At 41.4% G+C, this 26568-nt stretch overlaps 1 protein-coding gene across 1 annotated transcript in view; it reads left to right on the top strand.

Moving 5' to 3' along the window:
* The first annotated feature begins 3561 nt into the window (after positions 1-3561).
* Positions 3562-26568, top strand: part of SEC61A2 (Sec61 translocon alpha 2 subunit) — a 27625-nt gene continuing 4618 nt past the window's right edge. Inside the window, 11 exon segments of the mRNA XM_006098213.3 lie at positions 3562-3683; positions 6457-6524; positions 7612-7677; positions 14412-14490; positions 16526-16588; positions 16591-16656; positions 16776-16885; positions 22368-22415; positions 22417-22522; positions 23480-23640; positions 24390-24587. Of these exon segments, the coding sequence (XP_006098275.1) occupies positions 3677-3683; positions 6457-6524; positions 7612-7677; positions 14412-14490; positions 16526-16588; positions 16591-16656; positions 16776-16885; positions 22368-22415; positions 22417-22522; positions 23480-23640; positions 24390-24587 (972 nt within the window). The 5' untranslated portion in view covers positions 3562-3676.

The raw sequence follows: 26568 nt of genomic DNA, 5'->3' as shown, positions 1-26568 counted from the left end.
TTAGGTGGCATCTGTGATTATACAGAAAAAGTCATGAGTAGCATGTAGTAGTAGAAAGACTGAAGAATGTTGGAAGGGTAACTAATAATGTTATTTAGTGTCAAAGCTTTTTCCAAGGTTACTTGAAACATGGAGTTGTTCCAGAAATAGACAGTAAGGAGAGGTGTGGGCTACTCTTTTCCTTCTGTCAATTAGACTTTCAATTTAGTGCAGCCTACTGAAAGGAAGTTATATGCATGGAATTAGTGCCAAAACTATATTTATGTCAACCATTCGCAGGTTACTGTAGATCAGGGGTCCTCAAACTACGGCCCACGGGCCACATGCAAATACAAATATTGTATTTGTTCCCATTTTGTTTTTTTACTTCAAAATAAGATATGTGCAGTGTGCATAGGAATTTGTTCATAGTTTTTTTTTAAACTATAGTCCGGCCCTCCAACGGTCTGAGGGACAGTGAACTGGCCCCCTGTTTAAAAAGTTTGAGGACCCCTGCTGTAGATGATACCAAAAATTAGGTAGACCCTCCTGCCAACTAGAAGTTTATGGTGTAGTGGAGATTAGACAAGTATGAAAATGACTAATACAAAGTAGAATGAGGTAAGAAGGAAGTCATAGGACATGAGATGATGACTATGGCAGATTTCATTTTCCAAAAGTGGTCAAAGCAGTATTTTGTGTCCCATATGCTCTTTCAGAACCTTGCCACACTCCCACTAGAGTTGGAGCCTATTTCCCTTTCCTCTTGAACTGAGCAGGCCTTTGTGCCTGCCTATATAAATACAGTGCACTGAAAGTGATGCTGTGTCACTTCCAAAGACATGACTTGGCAGCCAGCTGCCATGTTGTGAGAAAGCCCAGGCCACGTGGAGAAGGCCCATGGGATGTTGGAGCTGATAGCTTTACCTGAAGTCAGCCGACAGCCAGCACCAAATGCCAAACTTGCAAGTGAGAGAGCCTTCTGATGATCTGGAGCTGTCCCGGATGACCTCAAGTGGAGCCGACCCATGCAAACTGTGTGTGTGTGTGTGTGTGTGTGTGTGTATGTGTGTGTGTGTGTGTGTGTGTGTGAGAGAGGGAGAGAGAGAGAGAGAGAGAGAGAGAGAGAGAGAGAGAGAGAGAGACTGATTATTAAAGTGGTCAGGAGAGATTTTAATCAGTAATATTCTACTGCAGTAGGAAAAACAGTCCTGCTTAAACTCAATTCACTTTAATTTTTTGAGGCAACTGGGCAGTTTAGGGGAATGAGAAAACAGGGAGGAGGTGAGTGGGTGCTCATAGGGTTAGGAAAGTTAAAAATTACAAAAAGCAGGAAGGAGGATTTGGTTCACATGAAACACATCTGGGTTTGTTAACGAACTGATGGAAGTTAGACTCCTACCCTCCGACTAAGGCTGGGAGACAGAGACCCTACCTTCAGGTGTTGCCTGGAACAAAAGGTAAATTCTGAGCGTTCCCAGGCAGATATTTTAAGGGTGGGCAGGGTGACCCTAGGGATGGAGCTGTTAGAAAATGTTAGTGTTTGTTCAAGTCTTTATAGGCTAACGTAAGGCCTAGTGGAGAAAGGGCTCAGAGGAGTCTGGCTAGAGTTTGCTCTAGGAGAGAATCCCATCCCCCCCACACAAGTATTTTGTTTCCTTCTAGTACAGAGACCTAAGTATTAGAACAGATCATTGGATTATGAGGCAGGATAGTAAGAAGCTAGGGAAATTCCTTGACAAGTGGAATAAGGGAAACTGAGACAAAATAAACAACTTGAGCAGTTTGGAGTCGGCTAATAAATCACAAAAACACTTAGTAGCAAATGGTTTACACATTTCAGACTGTCCCAAGGCAGACCAGCCTCAGTCCCAGTCCCTCTTTAATAATGTTCTTTAAAAATAAAACTAATCAGAAAACAACCCTGGCCCCTTTACATTCTGATAAATCAACATATTGAAAGACATGTCTGAAACACTAATGAATATTCTGTTAAGACCTTCCCCAGACACCTCCCTAGGATTTCTCCTGCCGAAGGAAGATAAAAAGGATCCAGCGCAAGCTTTCTCCCTAGAACACACCCACATCTTTCCCTTCCCGTACTTCTTCCCCCGCAGTGTGAGCAATGCTCACCTGTCTGAATTCAAATAATGGATTTGGAGACAGAAGTATGGCGAAAACGAGACCTTAAATTCATGCTCTAGAGCGGGCCTCTGGTTGTACAGGCACACATGGAGTAGCCAAAGTACAAGAGTCCCTCCTCTGGTTCCTCATTGGCTGAGTACTATGGATTAATAGTTTCCTCATAGGTCGCCTAGGGCTTATTGTCTCCCATTGGGCCATTGAAAAAAATGGGCTGAGGCCTTTTCTAGTTGTCTCCGCCCCCCCTCCCCCCGTATTGTTGGGGCGGGCACCTGGGGGGTGGGTGTTTCTACCATGAGGCTGACTCACATCTACAGTTCTTGGTTCTTATATCTCTTTCCCTCCCTCCATTCTGTTCACCCCGGGGGAAAGTCAGTAGCCCATTCCATTAAAAGTTGCCTAAGCTGGAGATGGATCACAGAGGCCTATTTCCTACAAGAGGCATGCACCTCCCAAATTCTAAAGGACCCAGGAGCCTTGCAACCAGGGTAGCAGCTGGACCTGAACCCATCTCCAAGGCCCCCTTCCCTGACTGTCTCCTGTGGCTTCCCCTACCTTAAGGTCTTTCTTTGTTTCACTGTCCCCGGCTTTAATAAACATGCTCTCAAGATCACCTACACTCCTGTTGTGAAATCCTACACAGAACCCACACTCTGCCCTTAGGCCAGGCAGACCCGCCCTGGGGCCAGACCGCCCTCAGTAACAATGACAGGCCATTAGTGAAGCTTGAAATAACTTGTTTCAGCACATGTTAGAGAAGTTACACTGCAGGGGTTGAGTTTGGAAAATACATGAGACCTTCTATGTGTCCATCTTAGCTTAATTTCACACCTGCAGGATGTGGTCATCATCCTTATTTTACCCATGCAGCTCAGAAAGGTTAATTGCCCGAAGCCATTAAGTAGCGAAGGGATTAAAATGGGAGCGGGTTGGCTAATTTCTAAACCCTGTACGCTTCCTGTTTCACCATGCTGTCCAAGGAGGGATAAAAAGCTAGTCCGGGGGCAAAATCCTGATCCTTCCATTTTGGAGAAGCCGAAGGAGCCCACGCAGTACACAGTGGGATTTCACAAGATATTAATTTTATAAAGTGTCACAACTTTTTGAAAACTTCCCAGGGAGGATGGGAGCACATTAAAAAGGCTATTGGGGCCACGCTGGCTCTCGGGGCGGCCCAGGTCCAGGTCTCAGGTACGAACCGGCCTGTGCTCCTGGCACCGGGCCCTGACCTGCCCCCTCGTGGCTGTCACGGGAACCACACCCGCTCGACGCCGAGCTCGGACACGTGCTCGCAGAGGAAAGGTCCGAGCTACCGCGGGCTCCCGAGGCTCGGGGTCCCGGCGCCGCACGCGCACAGCAGGAGGACGTCGGCGCTGGCGCCCAGGGCCCGGCCCCAGGGGGCGGGGCTACGCGAGCCGCACGCGGGCCACGTGACCCGAGGCGGAGTCTGCGCGCAGCCGCCAGACCGCGTCGGCAGCGGCGCAGAGGCCCAGCCCGGAGACCGGGAGGAGACCGCGCCGAGCCGCCGTGCCCGGTGGGCCGCCCAGCCGCCGCCATGGGCAGTGAGTAGAGGCGGCGCGGCCGGGCTCGCCGGGCGGTCCGGAGCGGGGCCCTCGCCCAGGGCCCGGGGCGCTGGCTGCGGGCGGTGGGGCTGCGCCCGCTCGGGTGTCCAGCCCGCCGGCCGGGGAGGCGCGGGCCGCTGCGTAGCGCGTGGGCGGGAGGCCTCCACTGAGGCTCCTGCAACCTTGGCGAGGCCTTGCCGGGGCCGCGGGGGCCGGGGACCCGCCGGGCCCCTGTGTGCGCTCCAGGCGGCCAGGCGCGGAGGCCGGCGCGGGGGGGCTGCTGGTGTTTGGGGCGGGCAGAGAGCCCGGCGAAACCTGGACAACTTTGAATTTTTCAGGAGCTGAAAGAGCTCATTTTTATTGCCCAATCACCCCTCCTTGACATGTTAGTTGTGATGAATAAAGCTCCCTGACTTGTTTAATTTTAGAAAAGTGATGCATGTCACGTATTTTAGGGGAAGCAATGAGTACGTTGGGAGCATCGCGTTTTCCTTAAAATTTTAATTTCAGTCATTCCGAGGCGTTTACTGAAAGCTCACTCTGTGTATAAGGTTTAAGCCTTAAGGACAAGGCCTTTGTATTATGGGGATCTTTTCAGCCCCTCCGTAAACGCTCACCATCACATGCATTACATAGGTGTTCGATGTTTTTAGGATGAATGGGTAACTGCACGTCCAAGCAGTGGGCCCATTGCCCAACTAGTGGACTGTTCGGAGAAGCTAGGAAGGAAGTAGAGGAGACCCTGTCCTTTAATTTACAGCAGAATGGGTAAAATTCTGCAGCTCAGGAGTGGACATGTGGCATACAAAAGCATTGGCCGTGAATGCAGAAGTGCTCATGAAAGGTCAACAAGTCTGGGAGGGTGGCTTGGATGGAGGTGGGATGGGAAAGGGAGGGGTTCTAGGCAGTTTCCTGAGGTAGTGGCTATTGGTTTTGCACCAGAGATGAACACTTTCACGGTTCAGATAGTCCCAAATGGTATGGGTTACAAACATCTGCCCATGAGAATTTCAGAATTCTATCAAATAAGTCTGTGAGTGCCATCCTTTCGAGAGGTTTTATAAAACAAGATAGATTTTGGCCAACTGCTGAAGTGTAATTGTCAGTTTTAAAACAATTTCATGATACTAGTACAGAATGCAGTGTGTGTAGGGGGAAGATGATCATAACTAGTTGAGGCCTTTTGTGTTTCTGCACATTGCAGACGCTGGCCAAGACTGAACTTCATCCTCCAGTTTTTTGGCAGGGCTTGACTTCAGTCATGCCAGAAGATGGTGTCTCTCCTTAAAAAACCTTGGTTTATCTTATAATATTACTAGAGACCCGGTGCACGGATTCGTGCACTGGTGGGGTCGAGTCCCTCGGCCTGGTCTGCAGGGATCTGGCTGAAACCGGCTCTCCAACCTCCCCCGAGGAGTTCTGGGTTGGGAGAGTGCGGTTCTCGGGTGATGCACCCCAGAATTGGGCTCCCTCCTCTCTGGTTCTGGGTGCGTCACCCTAGAACCGCAGCTGCCAAATCACCGCAGCTCAGCAGCTCCTGCGTTGAGTGTCTGCCCATGGTGGTCAGTGCGTCATAGCTACTGGTCAGATGGTTGAATAGTCAGACGGCCACTTAGGCATATATACTAGAGGCTCGATGCATGAAGATTCATGAAAGAATGGGCCTTCCTTTCCCTGGCTACCAGCACCGCCTTTGCTCGGGCTGGAGCCGCCTTTCCGCCTTCCTATGCTGCACAGAGGCCTGGAGCGGCTGGGATGGTGCAGAACGCCTGTGTCGTCCCACCCCGCCCCTGGCCATTTGGCACATGCGAATGCAAATTAACCCGCCATCTTTGTTGGGTTAATTTGCATACTCCTGATTGCCTGGTGGGCATCATGAAGGTAAGGTCAATTTGCATCTTTCTCTTTTATTAGTGTGGATATACTAGAGGCCCAGTGCATGAAATTTGTGCACGGGTAGGGTCCCTAGTGACTGCTTGCTGCCGGCTGGGGCCTCCCTTCCCATGGCTGCCTGCTGCTGCCACCGGCCAGGGTGGGGCCGGAAAGTGGGAGGGGCTGAGAGCAGTTGGCTGGCTGGCCCCACCCTCTGGTCAAACTCCTGGTCAAGGGGACAATTTGCATATTAGGCTTTTATTATATAGGATAGATAAATCTGGGAAAACAATACTGTCTGGTGAAATGTAATTGTCATTCTCTGGGCTGTTTATTGTACATAAGCAAGTACTCAGATCGTTATGTGGGAAAGCAACCAAGCAATAAATAATGAGTTAATGAAATGAAGTAGAAGTTATGTATAAAGATGATTCCATGATCTTGCTCACTCTTTGCATCATCTTTCAGTTTAAATAAATCATATCTGCAGTTTCAGCTCATTTCCTGTTGCACTTTCCCTCCTCTGATGTCTCTTATTTTCTTCTTGAAAGCATTGTGTTGTGGGTACCACAGTAAGCTGCATTTGCTTTTTTTTTTTTTATGTAGTTGTACTCATTGAATTATTTCTTTATATATAAAAGGGTTGGATACAATCATGAGGAAGCAAAATCAGGATTTTACAGACTGAGCCCTTAAACCTTTTGGATTTTTTTTTACTCTAGAATTATTTCTCTTCCTTTCTATATTTGAAATGGAGAGCATTATGATTAATTTTGGGAGTGGGGAATGGGAGGGATTGCCATTACAAGTTGGAGAACATTTGCATTTGATTCTGTAAAAAGATAATATATATTTTTAAAACTATGTAATAGGAACATGTATTCTTTTTTTTCTCCCACAGTCAAATTTTTAGAAGTTATCAAACCTTTCTGTGCGGTTCTACCAGAAATTCAGAAACCTGAAAGGAAAGTAAGTATAATATTTTAGTAATATAGAAGGTAACTGAAGGACTTACTCTGCTAAACTAGCAAGATTGATTTATTTTCCCTAACCCTAGTGTTGTTGTACTTGGAAAAATATTGCCTGCTCCTCCTCCTTGCAAGAGGCATGAAGTGAATAGAACTAGTACAGACCTGTTTAGATAGTTTATCTTGTGGTTTCAAAAATAATTGTTCTTTAAGTTCTAACATTTCCAAACCAAGTGTTTTTTTTTTGGCCTGTGTGTTAGGTAAGATATAATGTTTCCCTGTCTGTAATGATCTTTATAATTCCTGTAGTATGAGGTATGTGCTGTGCTTGCTGGTGGTATGATTCACTGCCATTCTATGAATGGCCTTATCTGTTTTGATAAGTACAGCTGTTTTACATAAATGAATTAAAACTTGCAAGTATATACCTTCCATTTTTTTAATTCATTTAATGCAAAGAGAAATCACAGGAATGCATTCGGAAGATATTGTGACTTCATCAAATTGTTCTTCCATCATTGCCTGCTTTTGGAGATAGGGTATTTCAATTCCAGAAATATTGTTAATCCCAAACTGGCCAGTTCCCAGGCATTCCTCTTCTGTAATTTCGATTTCTCATGAAAATAACAGGCATAGGGACATAAAAGGAGATAAGTAAAACTTTTGTTAAACTTTTTTATTTAGAAGTATATTCCTTTTTCATTGCTTTGAGGTTATAAAAATAGATGTTCATATAATATTACACGGGGTCCTAGCTTTGCACAATACTAGAATAACTGAAATGCATGCATATTGGATTGTGTCTTGCTTTGCATCATTTTCAGTTTTAGTTAACATGGTATAATGTGATGGGGACTACCTGTATTTAAATTATTCTTGAAAAAATAAAATTATGGTTAAAAAAATAAACTTTATGTTTGAGAAGTTCAGTTGTTTGCTTTAGCTGCTGCTAACTCGGGTGAGAGTATTTTAAGACTTAAAAATAGCATGTCATGATGGGGAATGTTGGCTATGCTTTAATAGGGGTTTTTGCTATATATTTGCTTTTTCTTGTTTTTTATTGACTATTCTTTATCTTTTGTTGTTAGATCCAGTTTAGAGAGAAGGTACTATGGACTGCTATAACTCTCTTCATTTTCTTAGTATGTTGTCAGGTATGTAACTATACTATTAAATAAATGTGTATACTCTTGTTCTAAGGGTTTGGTTGGTTAGGTTCTGAAGAACTTATTTTAGATAAAAAATATACTGAATGATTTTGAGCATTTTTTTTTTTAATGAGTTGATAGTGAAAATGGTTGTCTTGTCTCACTCTGTATTTCTTTTGGTTTATTAGTGGGTTTGAACATTTTCTCTTTTTTTCCCTCTTAGTTTTCAGTTACCCATTTTTCCCTTGAGATTTTTTTCTTACTGATTTATGACAGGTTTTAAATATGAAAGTGTTAAACCTTTGACTTATATATTAGACATATATATTCTTTCCATTTTGTTTGCCTTTTATCATGTTGTAGATAGCATGTATTAATTTAAAAATCCCAAAATGCCAAATTTTAGAATCCCAGGGATATCCTGTGTTTATAAATTAATAAAATTCAGTGATGCTTTAAAAATTTTTTCTTCAGAGATGAAGTTCATGAAATATATGACCTGTCCATGTCACAGGGTTGTTGTGAGGATTTAGAGAAATAATTTAGGTGAAAACTTTTTGAGGATTTTGAAAAGCTATTGAAATACATACAAGTTTTTTTTGTTAATCCTCACCCAAGGATATTTTTTCCATTGACTAATTTTAGAGAGAGAGAGAGACACATTGATTGGTTGTCTCCTGTACTTGCCCCCCCTCCCCACCCCTGGTGGCAGGGAATTGAACCTGCAACCCGGTATGTGTCTTGATCTGGAATCAAACCTGAGATCCTTTGGTGCTCGGGCGGATGCTCCAACCACTGAACCACCACCCAGCTAGGGCAGAAGATGTTTTTAAAAATTGTATTAAGAAGCAGTAAAATAATTAGAGGAAAAATCGTGTGTGTGTGTGTGTGTGTGTGTGTGTGTGTGTATGCGCATATATATATATATATATATATATATATATATATGGCTTTATATATTACCTATAATAATAATCTATAATAATAGAAAGGTAATATGCTAATTAGACCGGACGCCCTTTCTGACAAAGCCGGGGCCAGAGGGGAAATCAGCCCGGGTCCCAGGTGCCTGTGGGATGCCCAAGGGAAGCCAGGCTGGGTCCTCAGTGCCTGAGGGTGGCTGGAGGAGGGAAGCAGCCCAGGTCCCAGGTGCCTGCGGGTGGCCAGAGGAGGGAAGGAGCCCGGGTCCTGGGTGCCTGTGGGTGGCCGGAGGAGGGAAGGAGCCCGGGTCCTGGGTGCCAGAGGGAAGCCGGTGCTGGCAGCTGGGGGAAAGAAGGCCTACTCTTGCATGAATTTTTGTGCATTGGGCCTCTAGTATTTATATATTTATATTTATTTTAATCCTCACCCAAGGATATTTTTCCATTGATTTTTTAGAGAGAGTGGAAGAGAGAGGGAAAGATAGAAATATCGATGTGAGAGAAACACATTGATTGGTTGTCTCCTTCATGCGTCCTGACCAGAGCCCAGGCCAGGGAGGATCTTGCAACTGAGGTACGTGCCCTTGACTGGAATTGAACCTGGGACCCTTTGGTCTGCAGGCCAATGCTCTATCCACTGAGCCAAATCGGCTAGGGCCGTGGTCGACAAACTATAGCTCGCGAGCCACATGCGGCTCTTTGGCCCCTTGAGTGTGGCTCTTCCACAAAATACCACGTGCGGGTGTGCACATACAGTGCGATTGAAACTTCGTGGCCCATGCGCAGAAGTCGGTTTTCGGCCAGTACTGTTGATATTTGGCTCTGTTGACTAATGAGTTTGACAACCACTGGGCTAGGGCCAAATATATATTTTTTTTGAAGAGCAAAACAATTTGATTATTATTTTATCATACTTAGTTTAAAATTGATTTGGGTGGTCAGGGAGAGAGAACTTTTTAAAAATGCAAAAAAGTGCAAAGAAAAAAAGCATAATCATCCATATCCTTATCATATACTTCAAACATCTTGGAAATTCCCCTTCCCTCTCTTTAAAAAAAAATCAGATTTATGAAGTTATAATTTATGTATGGTAAAATACACCCATTTTTTAAAGTGTACATTTTGAAAAGCTTTGGCAAACATACACCCACATACTTAGTACCTCAGTCGACGTAGAACATTTCTATCACTCCAGAAAGTTCCCTGCAACCTGTCTCAAAAAGCCTTACCTCACCTCCAGTCTCAGGCAACCACTGGTCTGTTTTCTGTTCCTGTAATTTGATTAATCTTTTCTAGAGTTTGATATAAATGTTATCATACAGTATTAATTCTTAGTAGCTAACTTCATCATCAGCTTTTTGAGATTCATTCATGTTGTTGGTATAGCAGTGATATATCCCTTTTTATTTGTTAGTGATGTTCTGTATGTCTGTATCACAACTCGTTCATCTAGTCACTTGGACATTTGGGTTGTTTCCACATTTTGGTCATAGCAAATAACTTTCTGTAAATATTCATGAACAAGACCATTTGTGGACATGCTTACATTTCTCTTGGATGAATACCTGGGAACAGAATTGCTGGATTGTATGGTAAATATATGTTCAACTTTGTAAGAAACTGTCAAATTCTTTTCCAAGTGGTCACCCCTCCACTCCCATTTTTATATTCTTACCAGCCAGGTATAGGAGTTCCAGTTGCTTTGCATCTTTGCCTATTCTTGCTGTTGTTAAGCATTTTAAATTAGCCCTTCCAATGGATGTGGTTTTAATTTGTGTTGCCCTGATAAAAGATACTGAAGTTGTAATTTGCATTTCCCTAATAATATTGAGGAACTTTCTTGTGTACTTATTGGGTACTTGTTTGTCTTTTGTAAAGCTATCGAAATACATAGAAGTTTTTTTTTGTTAATCCAAGGATATTTTCACGTAAATTATCTATTTATTCTTTTTGAGTTTCTTGCCCACTTGAAAAAATTGGATTATTGTCCCCTTATTGAATGATATACATTTTTAATATATTTTGTATACAAGTCCTTTGTCAGATATATATATTGTGAATATTTTCTGCTAGTCAGTGGCTTGCCTTTTCATTTTCTTAATATCTTTTGAAGAGCAGAAGTTTTTAATTTTGATGATGTTTAGGTTATCTTTTTCTTTGATGGCTCATGGTTTTTGTTTCCTAGCTAAGAAATTCTTGCCTCTTCTAAGGTCATCAAGATTTTTCTCTTGTATTCTTCTAAATATCTTATAGTTTTAGCTTGTATGTTTTGGTTAATTTTTGTGTATCACATGAGGTAAGGTTTGGGTTCACTTTTTTTTCTGAATGGATAGCCAGTTGTTGAAAAGGCTATCCTTTTTCTGATGTATTGATTTTCATCTTTGTTGAAAATCAATTAACCGTATACAGATGGATCTATTTCTGTACTGTCTGTTCTGTACTATTGACTTATGTCTATTTTTACAGTAGCCACACTATTTTGTTTACTGCAGCTTGATACTAAGTACTATAATCCGGTCATAATAGTCCTTCAGCTTTGTTCTTCTTTTTCAGAATTCTAGGTTCTTCATATTTCCATATAGCTTTTAGAATCACCTTATCAGTTTCTATAAAAAAGACTGCTGGGGTTATGATTTGTATTGCATTGAATTTATAGATCAATTTTGAGAGAAATACCATCTTGATAGTAGTGAATTTTCTAATCCAGAGGTCAGCAAACATTTTTCTGTAAAGGGCTAAATTATAAGTATTTTAAGTACAGTGTTACATTTTCCATGACTGTTTCATGCAGTACATTTATGCATTTTATGTTACTTTATTTTTCTTTCCATAATATGTTTACATAGTTGCCAAGCTCTATTGTTTTTTATTTTTTTATTTTATTGATTTCAGAGAGGAGGAGAGAGGGAGAGAGAAACATCATTGATGAGAGAGAATCATTGGCTGCTTCCTGTATGCTCGTTCTATTCGGTACGAGCCTGCAACCTGGGCATGTGCTTTGACCAGGAATCGAACCGTGATCTCATGGTTCATAGGTCGATTTTAACCAACCACTGAGCCACGCTGGCTGGGCCAAGCTGTATCTTTTTGACTTTCTCCTGTTTAGGCAGTTCTGCTCAGTGTGGTGATTTCTTGATTCTCTTTCTTTCGAACCTCAAACAGCTTATTTCCCTTTCAGCCACAATTTCAGGGTTTGGTGTTTACTTTTCTACCCTGTTTCTTTATTCCAGGGAATGGTGGAAGGTGTGATAAGCTGAAGTGAGTGCAGTAAATGCTGCCTGGCTCTGTCCTCTCTCCTCAAATTTTTGTCCGTGTTTTGTGAGGATTCTCTCCATGTGACTGAGCAGGGCTCTCTCTGTTCCATTCCCAACTTTAGATCATTGCCCAATTCCCAAGTAGGTATGGGTCTATCATCGTCAGTCCTGTCAGAAAGAGAAAGCCCCAAGGCCCACTTCTCTCATCATTTCTTTTTAGCTGTTTCTACTGCCCTCCTAGTCAAAGGAGGCAAAAAGATATCTGTGCAGCCTGCTCTTCTCCAGGCTGGAGTTGAAATGTATTGGGAATTCTAAAGCTTCTATTGCCTTCCCTTTATGATGGTTGGAGCAGCTTTGTTCTGAGTCTCTCTGCTCCTCCACTGTCTGCTATTTTCTCCCCCCCATGACCACCATTGTTTCAGATTTATCATCCCTTTTCTTGTTTGGCTGCTTTATGGATTTTGTTTTCCTTAGCTTTTTATATTCTTACTAGAGGCCCGGTGCACAAAAATTTGTGCACTCGGGGGTGGGGGGAAGGGGGGGTCCCCCAGCCCGGCATGTGCCCTCTCGCAGTCTGGGACCCCTCGGGAGATAACGACCTGCTGGCTTAGGCCCGCTCCGGGTGGCAGAGGGCAGGCCCAATCCCTAGGTGCAGCCTGGTCAGGCTCAGAGCAGGGCCGATTGGGGATTTGGGGCGCCGCCCCCTGTCATGCACAGAGCAGGGCGGATCGGGAGGTTGCGATGCCACCTTCAGTCACACTCAGGGTAGGGCCGATTGGGGGGTTGGGGCACCGCCCCCCTGTCACACTCAAGGCAGGGTCGATGGGGAGGTTGCGGCGCCCACCCCCCTGTCACGCACAGAGCAGGGCGGATCGGGGTTGGAGCGCTGCACCCTGTCACTCACAGAGCAGGGCCAATCAGGGGGTTGGGGTGCTGCCCCCTGTCACTCACAGAGCAGGGCCAATCAGGGGGTTGGGGTGCTGCCCCCTGTCACTCACAGAGCAGGGCCCATCAGGGGGTTGGGGCTCCGTACCCTGTCACACACAGAGCAGGGTCGATCGGGGGTTGGGAAGCTCCCCCGTCACGCACAGAGCAGCACCCATCAGGGGGTTAAGGAGCTCCCCCCTGTCATGCACAGAGCAGGGCCGATCAGGGGGTTGAGGAGCTCCCCCCTGTCACTCACAGAGTAGGGCCGATAGGGGAGTTAGGGCACCGCCCCCTGTCACACACAGAGCAGGGCGGATCAGGAGGTTGGGCGCTGCACCCTGTCACACTCAGGGCAGGGCCAATGGGAAGGTTATGGCTCTCCCCCGTCACACACAGAGCAAGGCCCGTGGAGGGGGGTTGGGGCGCCGCCCTCTATCACCCACAGAGCAGGGCCGATCAGGGGGTTGGGGCGCTGCACCCTGTCACAGACAGAGCAGGGCCGATCAGGGTTGGGGCCCCGCACCCTGTTACACACAGAGCTGCAGGGCGATCAGGGGATTGGGGAGCTCCCCCCTGTCACACACACAGCCGCAGAGCGATCAGGGGATTGGGGAGCTCCCCCCTATCAGGCACAGAGCAGGGCTGATCAAGGGGTTGGGGCGCCTTCCCCTGTCACGAACAGAGCAGGGCGGATAGGGAGGTTGTGGCCCCGCCCCCTGTCACAGAGCCGCAGGGCGATCGGGGGTTTGGGTGCTGCCCCCTGTCATGCTGATCCCAGTGCTGGGAGGCATATTACCCTTTTACTATATAGGATAGAGGCCTGGTGCACGGGTGGGGGCTGGCTGGTTTGCCCTGATGGGTGTCCTGGATCAGGGTGGGGGTCCCCACTGGGGTGCCTGGCCAGCCTGGCTGAGGGGCTGAGGGCTGTTTTCCGGCTGGCGGGTGACTGAAGCTCCCAACTGCTCCTTTTTTTCTTTTTTTTTTTTTATCCTGGGCCAGCTTTAGCTCTGAGGCCTTGCTGCTGAAAACATTGATACAATGTTGCAGTCCGGCTGGCTGAAGCCCGGCTGACTGAAAGCCGGTTTCTGGGGTTTTGTTTAGCTTCTATATTTGCAACATAGTTGCTTAGAGTTGCAGCTGATAGGCTGGCAAGTGCGGGGAACGTTGGAGTTCGCCATCACTGGAGCAAGCAAGCCTCCCTGTTCGCTTCAGTGCATGGCTGCCGGCCACCATCTTGGCTGACAGTTAATTTGCATAAGGATATGCTGATTAGCCAATGGGAAGGGTAGCGGTCGTACGCTAATTACCATGTTTCTCTTTTATTAGTGTAGATTGCTGCCCAGCTGGTGTGGCTTGGTGGTTGAGCATTGAGCTATGAACCAGGAGGTCATGGTTTGATTCCCCAGTCAGGGTACATGCCCAGGTTGTGGGCCTTGATACCCAATAGGGGGTGTGCAGGAAGTAGCCAATCAGTGATTCTCATCTTTGATGTTTCTATCTCTCTCTCTTACTCTCCCTCTCTCTCTGAAATCAATAAAAATATATTTTTAAAAAGTATTGCAAACATTAAGTGATGAGTTACAAAATAAGGTCAATTTATATAATACACTTTTATAAAATGTTTTCTGTTATATTATAGATACCACTATTTGGAATCATGTCATCAGATTCTGCAGATCCTTTCTACTGGATGAGAGTTATTCTTGCATCCAACAGAGGTATGTACTTTTTTTCTTTTGCCTCCATACTACTAACATCAAATAGATCTGAAATTGTGGAAAATGTTTTTTGAGTTTACAAGGAGTGGGAGGATATGATAAAAGAAACATTGCCTGGGAGAAGAGACCAATCCTATATGATAAAAGGCTAATATGACTAAACAGTGGAACGACCGGTTGCTGTGTCCGCGCACTGACCACCAGGGGACAGATGCTCAATGCAGGAGCTGCCCATTGGTGATCAGTGCATGAATTTCGTGCACCGGGCCTCTAGTCTATCTATCTGTATATATAAAAGCCTAAGCAACCGTTATGACTGAACAACTGGTCACTAGGACATGCACTGACCACCAGCGGAAGACGCTCAACGCAAGAGCTGCCCCCTGATTGTCAGTGCGCTCCCACAGCCAACCTCCTGCGGCCGGCAGCCGGCCAACCTCCCGGGCTGGCTGGGCTGAAGGACCCCACCCATGCACAAATTTGTGCACCAGGCCTCTAGTATATATATGAAAGCCTAGTCACATAATAAAAGCATGGTGGTCAGTGTGCTCCCACAGCCAACTTTCCGCGGCTGGCCAACCTCCCGCAGTCCCTCTCCTCAGCTGGCCAGTCCAATCAGCCCTGATCACTGGCCAGGCCGAGGGACCCCACCCGTGCACAAATTTGTGCACTGGGCCTCTAGTATGTAAATAATTATAGAACCATGTGTTTATTCTAATTTTAGAACTATGTTACAGAGTATTGAAGTACACAGAGAATGGAGTGATTATCACTGTCTAGAGCTTTTTCTTTTTTTTTTTTCTTTTTTTTCTATATATTTGTGTTTTTTTCCCCCAGTGCACTGTGTCAAGATCATTTTTCATGCCACTAGATATTCTACAATGTAGTTTTAGATAATGTTATATGTAATTTTAGATATTGCATCAGAGTCATAAATCTTTTCTTTAATATTTTTATTGATTTTAGAAAGAGAAACATCAGTGATGAGAAAGAATCATTTATCAGCTGCCTCCTGCCTAGCCTCCTATTGGGGATCGAACCCACAACCCAGGCATGTGCCCTGACCAAGAATCAAATCATGACCTGGTTCATAGGTTGACACAGCTGGGCAGAGTCAGAAATCTTTTTAAGTATCTATTTTTTTTTTTAGCTTGGTGTGTAATTTTGGGGCTTGATATATAATTTTTTTTAGATCCTCACCTGAGGATATTTTTTCCATTGATTTCTAGAGAGAGTGGAAAGGAGGGAGCGGGGAGAAAGAGATTGAAGGGAGAGCGGGAGTAGAGAGAGAGAGAGAGAGAGAGAGAGAGAGAGAGAGAGAAAGAAAGAAAGAAAGAAACACCTATGTGAAAGAAACACATTGGTTGGTTGCCTCCTGAACACACCCTGCTGGGGCTTGGGAACCTGCAACCAAGGTATGTGCCCTTGACTGGGAATGGAACCCCAACCCTGTGGTCCAGGCTGATCAGGGCTGTAATTTTTAATTTGCATTAAAATAAAATGTTTAGCCCTATCGAGTTTGTCTCAGTGGATAGAGTGTTGGCCTGTGGAAAGAAGGGTTTTGGATTTGATTCCGGTCAAGGGCACATGCCCGGGTTGCAGGCTCTATCCCTAGTAGGGGGCATGCAGGAGGCAGCTGATCAATGATTCTCTCTCATCATTGATGTTTCTATCTCTCTCTCCCCCTTCCTCTCTGAAATCAATAAAAATGTCTTAAAAAATAAAATGAAATGTTTAGCATACATTCTAAAAATAATAATTTGGACAGAAATCTTGGAAGATTTGTTTCAACAGATTTCTTTAACATTTTAAGTTTAGAATTTATAGAAATTTGTATTTATAGTAATTTTTATTTAATAGATTGTTGCAAGGTTGTGTTAATAGAGGGTTTTTTTTAGTAATTTAATGTTTAAGAAATGAAAATTTGCTTGTTAACATTTAAGCATATATTTCCATAGGTGTAATTAAGGACTGGGACACTTCTAAAGTAATCTGCATTGTGTATAGTATTTACTTCTTTCCCCTTCCTTTACAGGAACTTTAATGGAATTGGGTATCTCCCCAATTGTAACATCTGGTTTGATTATGCAGTTGTTAGCAGAGCCAAAATCATTGAAGTTGGAGATACACCCAAAGACAGAGCTTTATTTAATGGAGCCCAAAAACGTGAGCATTAATAAAATTAAATTTCAAATTTGGAAATTTTGTGGTAAAGATTTTTTTTTTCTATAGTCTTTTCTGTCTGTGGTTGTAACATGTACTCTTTTTTCCTCAATTTTTGTCAGTATTTGGTATGATCATTACCATTGGGCAAGCCATTGTATATGTCATGACAGGCATGTATGGGGATCCTGCTGAAATGGGTGCTGGAATCTGCCTCCTTATCATTATTCAGGTGAGAAATCCCATTTTTTATATGCAGATAACAAAATAGTTTCATCCCTTTTTTCTAACAAGTCTTTAGGTGGTTGAAAATATTCATTTTCTTACTTTTGAATTATAGAATATTTTGATAATTGAAGTGACATGTATCATGTTGATGTGAAAATTTAAAATTCTGATAGCCTTATAGCTGCATAATATATTGAATTATGGATCAACTCTATTTCATTGATTCTAATATGCACATTTTTCACATTGTGATGTCTCTGAAATCAGGATGTTTTCTTACAGTTGTGATAGTGTCTTACAGTTGCACTCAGCCAGGTGGCAGTTCTGATAGTTTGTCTTTTCCTACATGGGTGTCAACTTGATTATAGCTGTTCATGTCATCACGTCAATTTTTGATATTTTTTACTTTAATTGCTTTTTAAAATGTATTCCAAAATTGCTGTGATTTGTTATTGAAATGAAAAGTTATTGTGTGTACACAAAGACACAGAAAGAGCAAGCTAGGTGATAAACATCTATATCTAAATCTAAAATAACTTTTTATAAGTAGAGAATCAATTTTTTTTGTAATAAGTTGTATCATAGTTTAATATCTTTGGATCAGTGAAATACTTTATAAATACTCATACATGTATTCTAAGAATTTTTAAAATGGATGCTTTGGAATGGAATTTTTGAAGGCCAACATTAATTTAATCCTCCACTAAGTATCTTAAAGTGTGTAAAGTTTGGTAGATATTTCTGTAATGTACAATCCTTAAAAATCATTTAGAGAAGTTGCTCAAATGGATTGTACTTAAAATATATAGTTATTTATTGACTTTTGAAAAGAAGTTTGTTTAAATTAAACACTGGGCATCTAGAGTTCTGCTTATCTTGGAAATGCCTCTTCTTGCTCACTCTGTGAAATTAGGATTAATTCAGGAAAGTTTTTCTAATGGTCAAAAGAATCAAGGTTAGAAAAATAGTTGTAAATAAAATCAAAATACTAGTTTACAAATATTTGTATTAAAAAATATGACCATCTCAGACTGGCATGGTTGATCATTTTTTTTTTAATAATTCTTTTTTATTTAGGAAGATCATAATAAGATAATTGTTTAGTTAGCATGATTCAGAACAAGGAGAGAGATTGTTCAGGTATTTATTGGCATCAGTAACAATAGGGATGGAGCAGAAGAGGAAGTCAGATTTAAAGCTTGAGAAAGACTTGCCCTTCTGCCATGAAGATGGAAGAGGCTACATGAAGAAGAATGCAGGTGGCTTCTGGGAATATAGTAGTCCTTGGATGACAGGAAGAAAACGGGTATACTTCAGACCTACAATCCACAAGGAACTGGATTTTGACCTCATTCTGAATGAGCTTGACTTGGATTTTTCCCTAGACCATCTAGCTAAGAGCCTTGGCTAACTAATGCTTTCATGTCAACGTCGGGAGACAAAGCAAAGAACCCAGTTGAGCTTGCTCAAGCTTCTGACCTACAGAACTATGAGCTAATAAATTTAGGTTGTTCTTAGTTGCTTAAAACAAACAAACAACAACAAGTAGGGAGGGCGTTTTTTGTCTTTTGACAAGGGGAGGAATTTAAAAAAATATGTTTTTATTTCCAGAGATAGATAGAAACATCAGTGACATGCTGTAGCTGGTTTGGCTCAGTGGATAGAGTGTTGGACTATGGACTGAAGGGTCCTGGATTCAATTCCGGTCAAGGGCACATGCCTGGGTTGTGGGCTCAATCCCCATAGGGGTGTGCAGGAAGAAGCCGATCAGTGATTCTCTCTCATCATTGATGTTTCTGTCTCCCTCTCCCTTTCTCTCTGAAATCAATACAAAAATATTTTTAAAAAAGAGAAAGAAATGTCAATGACAGAGACACATGAGATATGGGCTGCCTCCTGCATGCCCTCTACGGGGAATAGAGCCCGCAACCTGGGCATGTCCCCCTGACTGGGAATTGAACCAGTGACCTCTTGGTTCCTGGGTTGAAGCTCAATCACCAAGCCACACTGTCCAGGCACAAGGGGAGGAATTTTTTTTTAAAATATATTTTATTGATTTTTTTTTTTTTTAACAGAGAGGAAGGGAGAGAGAATAGAGAGTTAGAAACATCGATGAGAGAGAAACATTGATCAGCTGCCTCCTGCACACCTCCTACTGGGATGTGCCCGCAACCAAGGTACATGACCTTGACTGGAATAGAACCTGGGACCTTTCAGTCCGCAGGCCGACGCTCTATCCACTGAGCCAAACCGGTTAGGGCGGGGGAGGAATTTTTAATCAGAGTCTTTGGTAGTTTTCTGAGCCCCTGTGTGTTTCTATTTGGTATAAAGTACATTTCTTTAAAGAATAACTTTGTCATTATTTCTCCATTTAAAAAACACTTGATTGGCAAATTTATAGCCTTTGGGAATTGGAGGAAGAAAAGTTGGAATGGATAGAAAGATAAGGTCTGAAAACTGAATTTAATATTTCAGTGCTTAAAATTTCTTCATATGCTTTTGGCATTGTTGAGGATATTGATATACTAATTGTTGATTTATATTTATTTTATTTTTTAGCATTTGCTTTACGTAACCCATAGTTTAGAATAATCCTGATTCTTAAAAGATACCCAGAATTGGCATCTAGCTCTTAACATTGTGCATCAGTAAAATTTTTCTAGTGTTTTACTAAGGTTAGATTTAGACTTTTACAGAACCTCAGCTGAGCAGTTCTGGGTTAGTTAGATAAAGTATAGACTTCTTAAAGTGTTAGTTACAGATTTAAATTGATATTAAATGGAATTAAGCTATTTTAATTTTTTATCAGTATTACAAATCCAGGAATAATTATGTTCTAGGAATAAAACAAATTCAGTGCATATATATTTGTTACATAAATTCTGGTGCACAGATATTTGTGTTATGGTAAATTCTTCTAGTGTTAAGTATAGAGAATATGTCATGTTTACTTATCATCAGTGGGTAATGACCTATTTGCTTCTTTTTAAGGCATTGCTAACATTGAAAATGTGTGGGGCTCTGACTGGTTTGGCTCAGTGGATAGAGCATCGGCCTGCGGACTCAAGGGTCCCAGGTTCGATTCCAGTCAAGGGCATGTACCTTGGCTACGGGCACATCTCCAGTAGGGATTGTGCAGGAGGCAGCTGATCGATGTTTCTCTCTCATTGATGTTTCTAGCTCTTTATCCCTTTCCCTTCCTCTCTGTAAAAAATCAATAAAATATATTTTTTTTCAAAAAAGAAAATGTGTGGGTACCTTGAAGAGATATGATTGGATCAATGTGTTTCTACCTAGAAACATAGGTTTTAAAAACTGTTTGCATGTTCTTATATAAGATACTTCTCAACTTAATTATTCTTGTTTCATTCACATGGTCAGTGTCTTTCAATTAGTGAGTTTTGAAATCTAAATATGTCTTGATTAAAATTAAAAAAGAATTGAAACTATCAGTATGCATGGCACATTGTAAAGATAAGTATTATTTTGTCAAACTGAGTTGTTTATGCGTGAATGCATCTGTATGGTTGAAATGTACAGTGTTAGTTTTATGCCTGCTTTAGAGATTCATATTGATTGTACATCTACAAAGGCATTCAGTTAGTATTCAGTTCTTATCACCGTTTTAGTCAGTGAGATGCTCTAACTTCCTGGTGTCTAATTCCTCTCGGGCATGTATGCTTTTTACCATCTTTTATCTTACTTCTTTAATTATAGAAACCATTTCTCATTTAGGTTTTTCTATAATGCCTTTCTCCAGTTAGAAAAATGAGTTTTTATTTTCATAGGATATACACAAATCATTCTATAAACTGATGAACATTGGTCTGAACAGGTGGTTTGAATTACAGTTGATTCAGAGTTGTCCATGTGATTCTGGACAGGTTATTCAATCAGTCATTTAGTCAGAAGCCCATGATAATGCTTTTGATTGGCTGTTAGTTTGTGGACAGCTCTTATTCTTTGCACAGGGTTGGGTTTCTGTGTGATTGGGAGTATTTATTACATAATTGTGGTAAAAATAAAATCTCAGTAATAAATCCTAACTTCTTTTATCTTGTCAAAATGTCAAAAGTAAAGGATTCATGAGCTCACTTAGAAGTTTTGAGAATTGTACTATTTTTCCAGTCCATTGAAAGTTAAACTAAAAGATTGTCAATAGACAAGTTAGGCTCTGTACAACCATTGAAATGACAGTTAAGGAAAATAAATAAGCCCTGTGTAAGGTAAGCATGCTTAATATAGTGTACTGTAGTTTGCTCTCTCTTCTAATGGGGATATTAGGGAACTGCGTAAGTAATGATGGGAGATGCTTCAGAGATGCTTCACAGAAGTGACATTTCCTTAGCTTCTGTAAGAGGGTGTCTTTATAGTGGGGACAGGCATGAGACGGGGGTGGGAGGGTATAGAAGTGTATTTTCTTCCTTGATTGATCAGGTTACTGAAGTGCAGGTCAAGGTCACTTTTAAGTCTAGGGCTTATTATTATTATTTCTAAAATATGTTTTTATTGATTTCAGGGAGAGGGAGAGAGTAAGAAACATCAATGAAAGAGAAACATCCATTGGCTGCCTCCTGCATGCCCTCTACTGGGGATCAAGCCCCAACCCGGGCATGTACCCTGACCTGGAATTGAACCGGTGACCTCCTGGAGCTTGTGATGATGCTTAACCAAGTGAGCCACACTGGCCAGGCTCTAGGGCTTATTTTTAATTGGTATACACTTTTATAGAAATGTCTTATCCAAGAGGAAAATTAAGAATTTCCATTTTCACATAAATTAAAGTTAGCATGCTTTCATTTTTTAAAAAAAGTTACGAACTTAGGAACCTATGAACTCTTAACTATCTTGAAATTTACATTCAATCTTTGTCACTATATGTATAGAATGCATTTTTACATTGTTATAATCTGTGTATGTATTAATTTGTGCTTCACCTTTTTACTTTTTCCATAGATATATAATAAGTACACAATATATACAATATTATATATAATTAAAAAACGTATCAACATAGTTCACATACTTTTCCTTTCATGGCAGTGTGCAATTGCATCTTGTTACACCATAATTCATTTGGCCTTTCACTTGCTTGGAGATATCTGGGATGTACTCAGTTTCTTGCTGTCATAAATTCTACAACTGTGAACATTTTTGTTTTATAGTGTGCTTTTCAATAAGTCTTATTTAAGGGAATAAGCCTTATTTCCCTTATTGTAAGGGAAACTGTTCTGATGGTAACATCTATTTTAAAGTTGAAATGGCTGCTATACAATATAGCAATGTTTCTAATCATCTGATTTTCAGGATTAGCTTCTGATTAAATCAAAGTGGGTTAAAAGATGCAGAATCATAATAGTGATATTGTAATCATTAGGTTTGAATGTGTTAGACATGCCCATACTTTGAAAGTAGTCACTGGTGCTTGTCTTCCCCTTTTTTGAGTTGTTTCTTGCTTCCGCTTACTTGCATTTCTTTCCCCACAGTTGTTTGTTGCTGGTTTGATTGTGCTGCTGTTAGATGAGCTGCTACAGAAAGGGTTACGGCCTGGGGTCTGGTATTTCCCTCTTTATTGCCACCAACATCTGTGAAACCATTGTCTGGAAGGCCTTTAGTCCCACTACTATTAACACTGGCAGAGGTACATCACGCAGTGACTGCGACTGCACGAGTGTTGCTGGATGTGTGTTGAAAAGTAACACGTAATGGAGCAGTACATGCCTGTAGATATCTGGGTTTACTGTTCCAGCGGACAATTGATGCTAATTATTCAAAATTATTAGCAGAGATTTGTGGAGTCTGAAATATTACTTCAAAAAGAATATCTACATTTTAGCCTCTGCTTATTCAAATTTCAGTGGTCCCAAGCATTTGAAAATTTTTATTTGCTTAAGCCATTGCTGCAGAACTCATGAATTTGACCAATTTCAGCATTGCTAGGGGGATCAAAAGGTAGTGGATTAGGATTTTTCAGATGAAAAAACTGTTATTCTTTGTATCATCAGAGAGCACTAATACTTTTGCTGCTATTCTACTTGGCTTGGTATTTGCACCTAAATTTTGAAATATTTCTACTCTTTTTCCCCTTACGCATTTCCACTTCTCTCAAAATGCCATCCTAGATTTGTAAGGGTTAACATCTAAACTAATCCCAGCCTTAAGAAAATAGCAACAATGGTTTATTAATGTTCCTGGTAAAATGAACTTAAAGGCAAGCTTGGTAGAGTAACATATATCTTTTGAATCTGACCTCTACTCTGCTTTGCTGCTGCCACCCCTCCCCTTACCGCAGTACTCTTTCCTTCTTGAAAGTAAAGGAGAAGCAAAGCATTATGAATGAAATATTTTTTTGGCTTACTCTACTTTGGTTGTTTCCATCAAGAAACTTCTCTTGAGAAACTTCAAATTTATGTTAAAAAACATACATTTTGCCTCAATGATCAAAATATTTTAGAAGCTCCACATATGGCTATATCACAAATACTGATGAATTATTTTCACTCATATTTTTTGCTGAGTACTGTAGTTTCAAGGTTATTTGTTTTGACCTTTGGGATAACTTTGGCATCTACAGTTAATTTTTCTCTTGGTTTATCAGGTACTGAGTTTGAGGGTGCAGTCATAGCTCTCTTTCATTTACTGGCCACCAGGACCGACAAAGTCCGAGCTTTAAGGGAGGCTTTCTACCGTCAGAACTTGCCCAATCTCATGAACCTCATTGCTACTGTTTTTGTGTTTGCTGTTGTTATATATTTTCAGGTAAGTATACTTTCTTTCTGAAGTAAGTGGGATGTGGATTTTTATTTGAAATGTTAGTTTCTAATAAGTCAATGTTTCAAAATCTAGTCAAGCAAATAATTCCTTTCTTTAGAAACAGAGGTGTAAATAACAAAGTAGAATGAAAATGAAATAGAAAGGAATTTCTGTTTGCATGCCTTTGTGTGGAAGGGTTAAGTTTTATTTTCATTATCTTTTCATACTTCCTACTGTTCCTGGTTTGGCTTTCTGTATTGTTTATATGATACTAGAGTCCCGGTGCACGAAATTTGTGGACAGGTGTGCTCCCTAGGCCTAGCCAGCAATCGAAGTGCTGCTTGCTGTCTGCATAGCGATTGGCAGGGCAGTCGGGACCCTGCCTGACTCCCTCAGCGCCTGGGAGCCAGGTGGCGGCCCCGCCTCCACCACCGCCGCTGGTCGCCATCTGTGGGGTGATTGGTGGGGCGATCGGGCTCTGCTTACACCTGTGTTGGCCTGGTGCCACCAGTTCACTTGCTCCACCATCCCTCTGTGTCCCACTCTCATTGGGGCCCATCGGGGCTGGCAGTGCCTCTACTGCTGCCTGCTACCAGCACTGCATCACCGATACCCACCATGTTCCTTACTGCCCCCTGGTGGTCAGCATACGTCATAGTGAGCAGTCGAATTCCCGGTTGAGGGGACAATTTACATATTATGCTTTTATTATATAGGATGTACAGTTCCTCTTACTCTGAATTTTCACTTTGTAGGGATTTCGTGTTGACTTGCCCATCAAGTCAGCTCGGTATCGAGGACAATACAGCAGCTACCCCATCAAGCTCTTCTACACCTCGAACATCCCCATTATTCTTCAGTCAGCGTTGGTGTCAAACCTCTATGTTATTTCCCAGATGCTGTCTGTTCGATTCAGTGGCAACTTTTTAGTTAATTTACTAGGACAGTGGGCAGTGAGTATTTTATTATTTATTCAAGTGTTTTCATTTATTGTAATTTGCATTTCATGGTTATAATTTTAACTGAAAGAGATGAGCCATAATTGAAGTAGTTGTTATAACATTTTCAGAGTCACTTAAGTAGGAAGCATTTTTGCATTTCCTTTGAATGATCTTTTAGGCTAAAATTACAGTGGTTCTCATGATTCTGTGTTTTGTAATCTCATTCCACTATTGTCTGGAATAATGTTTTTAAAAAGAAGCTATTTGTTGATAATATATGGAATACAGAAATCATCCTTCCTGTTTTTCATAGCCTGAATGGCACTAAACTAGTTTGTGATTAACTGGGCTGGAGACAGACATGAAATTACTAAACTAAAGAGAGAACAGATGCTAGAAATAGAATCCAGTAAATTCTGACTTCCTTTTATAGGTACTTGGTATCAGAGCTTCTTCTAAAGCAGTCCAGCCACATTGTTATTCAAGTGTTAATTGTGGGATTGGATTGAATTCTGATTGGTTTAAATTCTATCACCTGACCAAGGAGTATTTTTCTCCCTTAAAACTATAGAATTAAAAAATACTAAGATCCTTTATTCTTTTGCAGAGTATGTAATTCTAGAATTTGTATTGCATTAAAGAATATTATTTTTAGTCATTATACTGAAGTATGGTGCTTAATATATTGTGCATTTATCTTAATATGCTATCTTCTACATTTTAAGTTATAGTGACTGATATATCTGTGCTTTTACTGAGGATAATTTTTAAAAGAAATTTGAAGTTTAACAGGGTAAGACTGATTTTAAAAAAAATATATATTTTATTGATTTTTTACAGAGAGGAAGGGAGAGGGATAGAGAGTTAGAAACATCGATGAGAGAGAAACATTGAGAAACATTGATCAGCTGCCTCCTGCACACCACCTACTGGGGATGTGCCCAAAACCAAGGTACATGACCTTGGCTGGAATTGAACCCGGGACCCTTCAGTCCGCAGACCAACACTCTATCCACTGAGCCAAACTGGTTAGAGCAAGACAGTGATTTTTGAATGTTAGTTGGAGGAAATAGGATTTGCTCTATTTGTAATACTCCTTTTCCATTCATTTAACAGAAATTTGATTACCTGTGATTACGGGAGGAATCTTTTTCTCCCCTCATGAACTAATAGTCCAGCTATAATTATTACTATAAAAATTACAAAGTAATAAATGCATTGAATGGTTGTATAGAATATATTGTGACCTTGACTAATATTTTTTTTTAAATGAGAGAATTATTGGGGAATTGAATTTGTCTATAAACAATGCTTTTGATTTAGTAATATTAATTGTAGGGGCACAGTAAAAGAATTATTTGGAAGTTATAAGTTCAAGAATCAAGATAAATTAATCTTTGCAACCAGAAATTGCTTTCTCACACCCTATATCCCAAAATTTTTATTTAATAAGAGCAAATACATGCTGGTCCCATTTCTGTTATTATAAAAATTCTTAAATATTTGTGTTGCTAAAAATCTCATTGTATATATTTATCAAGACTCTTATACAAACAAATAACATTTAGGCAGTGAGTTGTTAGACTTCTGTCAATATTTCAATTGATTGCATTCTTAATAGAATACTTTGAAATGAAAGAATCATGTGTAAGGAAGGGTTTTATTGTGGTGCATAAAACTCTTTTTATGTTTTTATTATCTTTTGTTGAAAGTACTACAGATGTACCCCTCTTCTTTTCCCCATTGACCCTTCCTCCTCCCGCCCTTTCCCCAGACCTTCATTGCATACTCTTATATAGTTCAGGAAATTTCAGATTCTAATAAGAGATTGATTATAGCCCTAGTTGGTTTGGCTCACTGGATAGAGTGTTGGCCTGAGGACTGAAGGGTCCCAAGTTCGATTCTGGTCAAGGTTGCATACCTTGGTTGGAGCTCAATTTCTCTCTCACATAGATGTTTCTCTCTATCTCCTCCCCTCCCTTCCACTTGCTCT

Source organism: Myotis lucifugus, unplaced genomic scaffold (assembly GCF_000147115.1).
Source record: "Myotis lucifugus unplaced genomic scaffold, Myoluc2.0 scaffold_223, whole genome shotgun sequence".
Lineage (NCBI taxonomy): Eukaryota > Metazoa > Chordata > Mammalia > Chiroptera > Vespertilionidae > Myotis > Myotis lucifugus.
The sequence above is the reverse complement of the archived record's forward strand: the minus strand, read 5'-3'. Positions and strand labels throughout refer to the sequence as shown.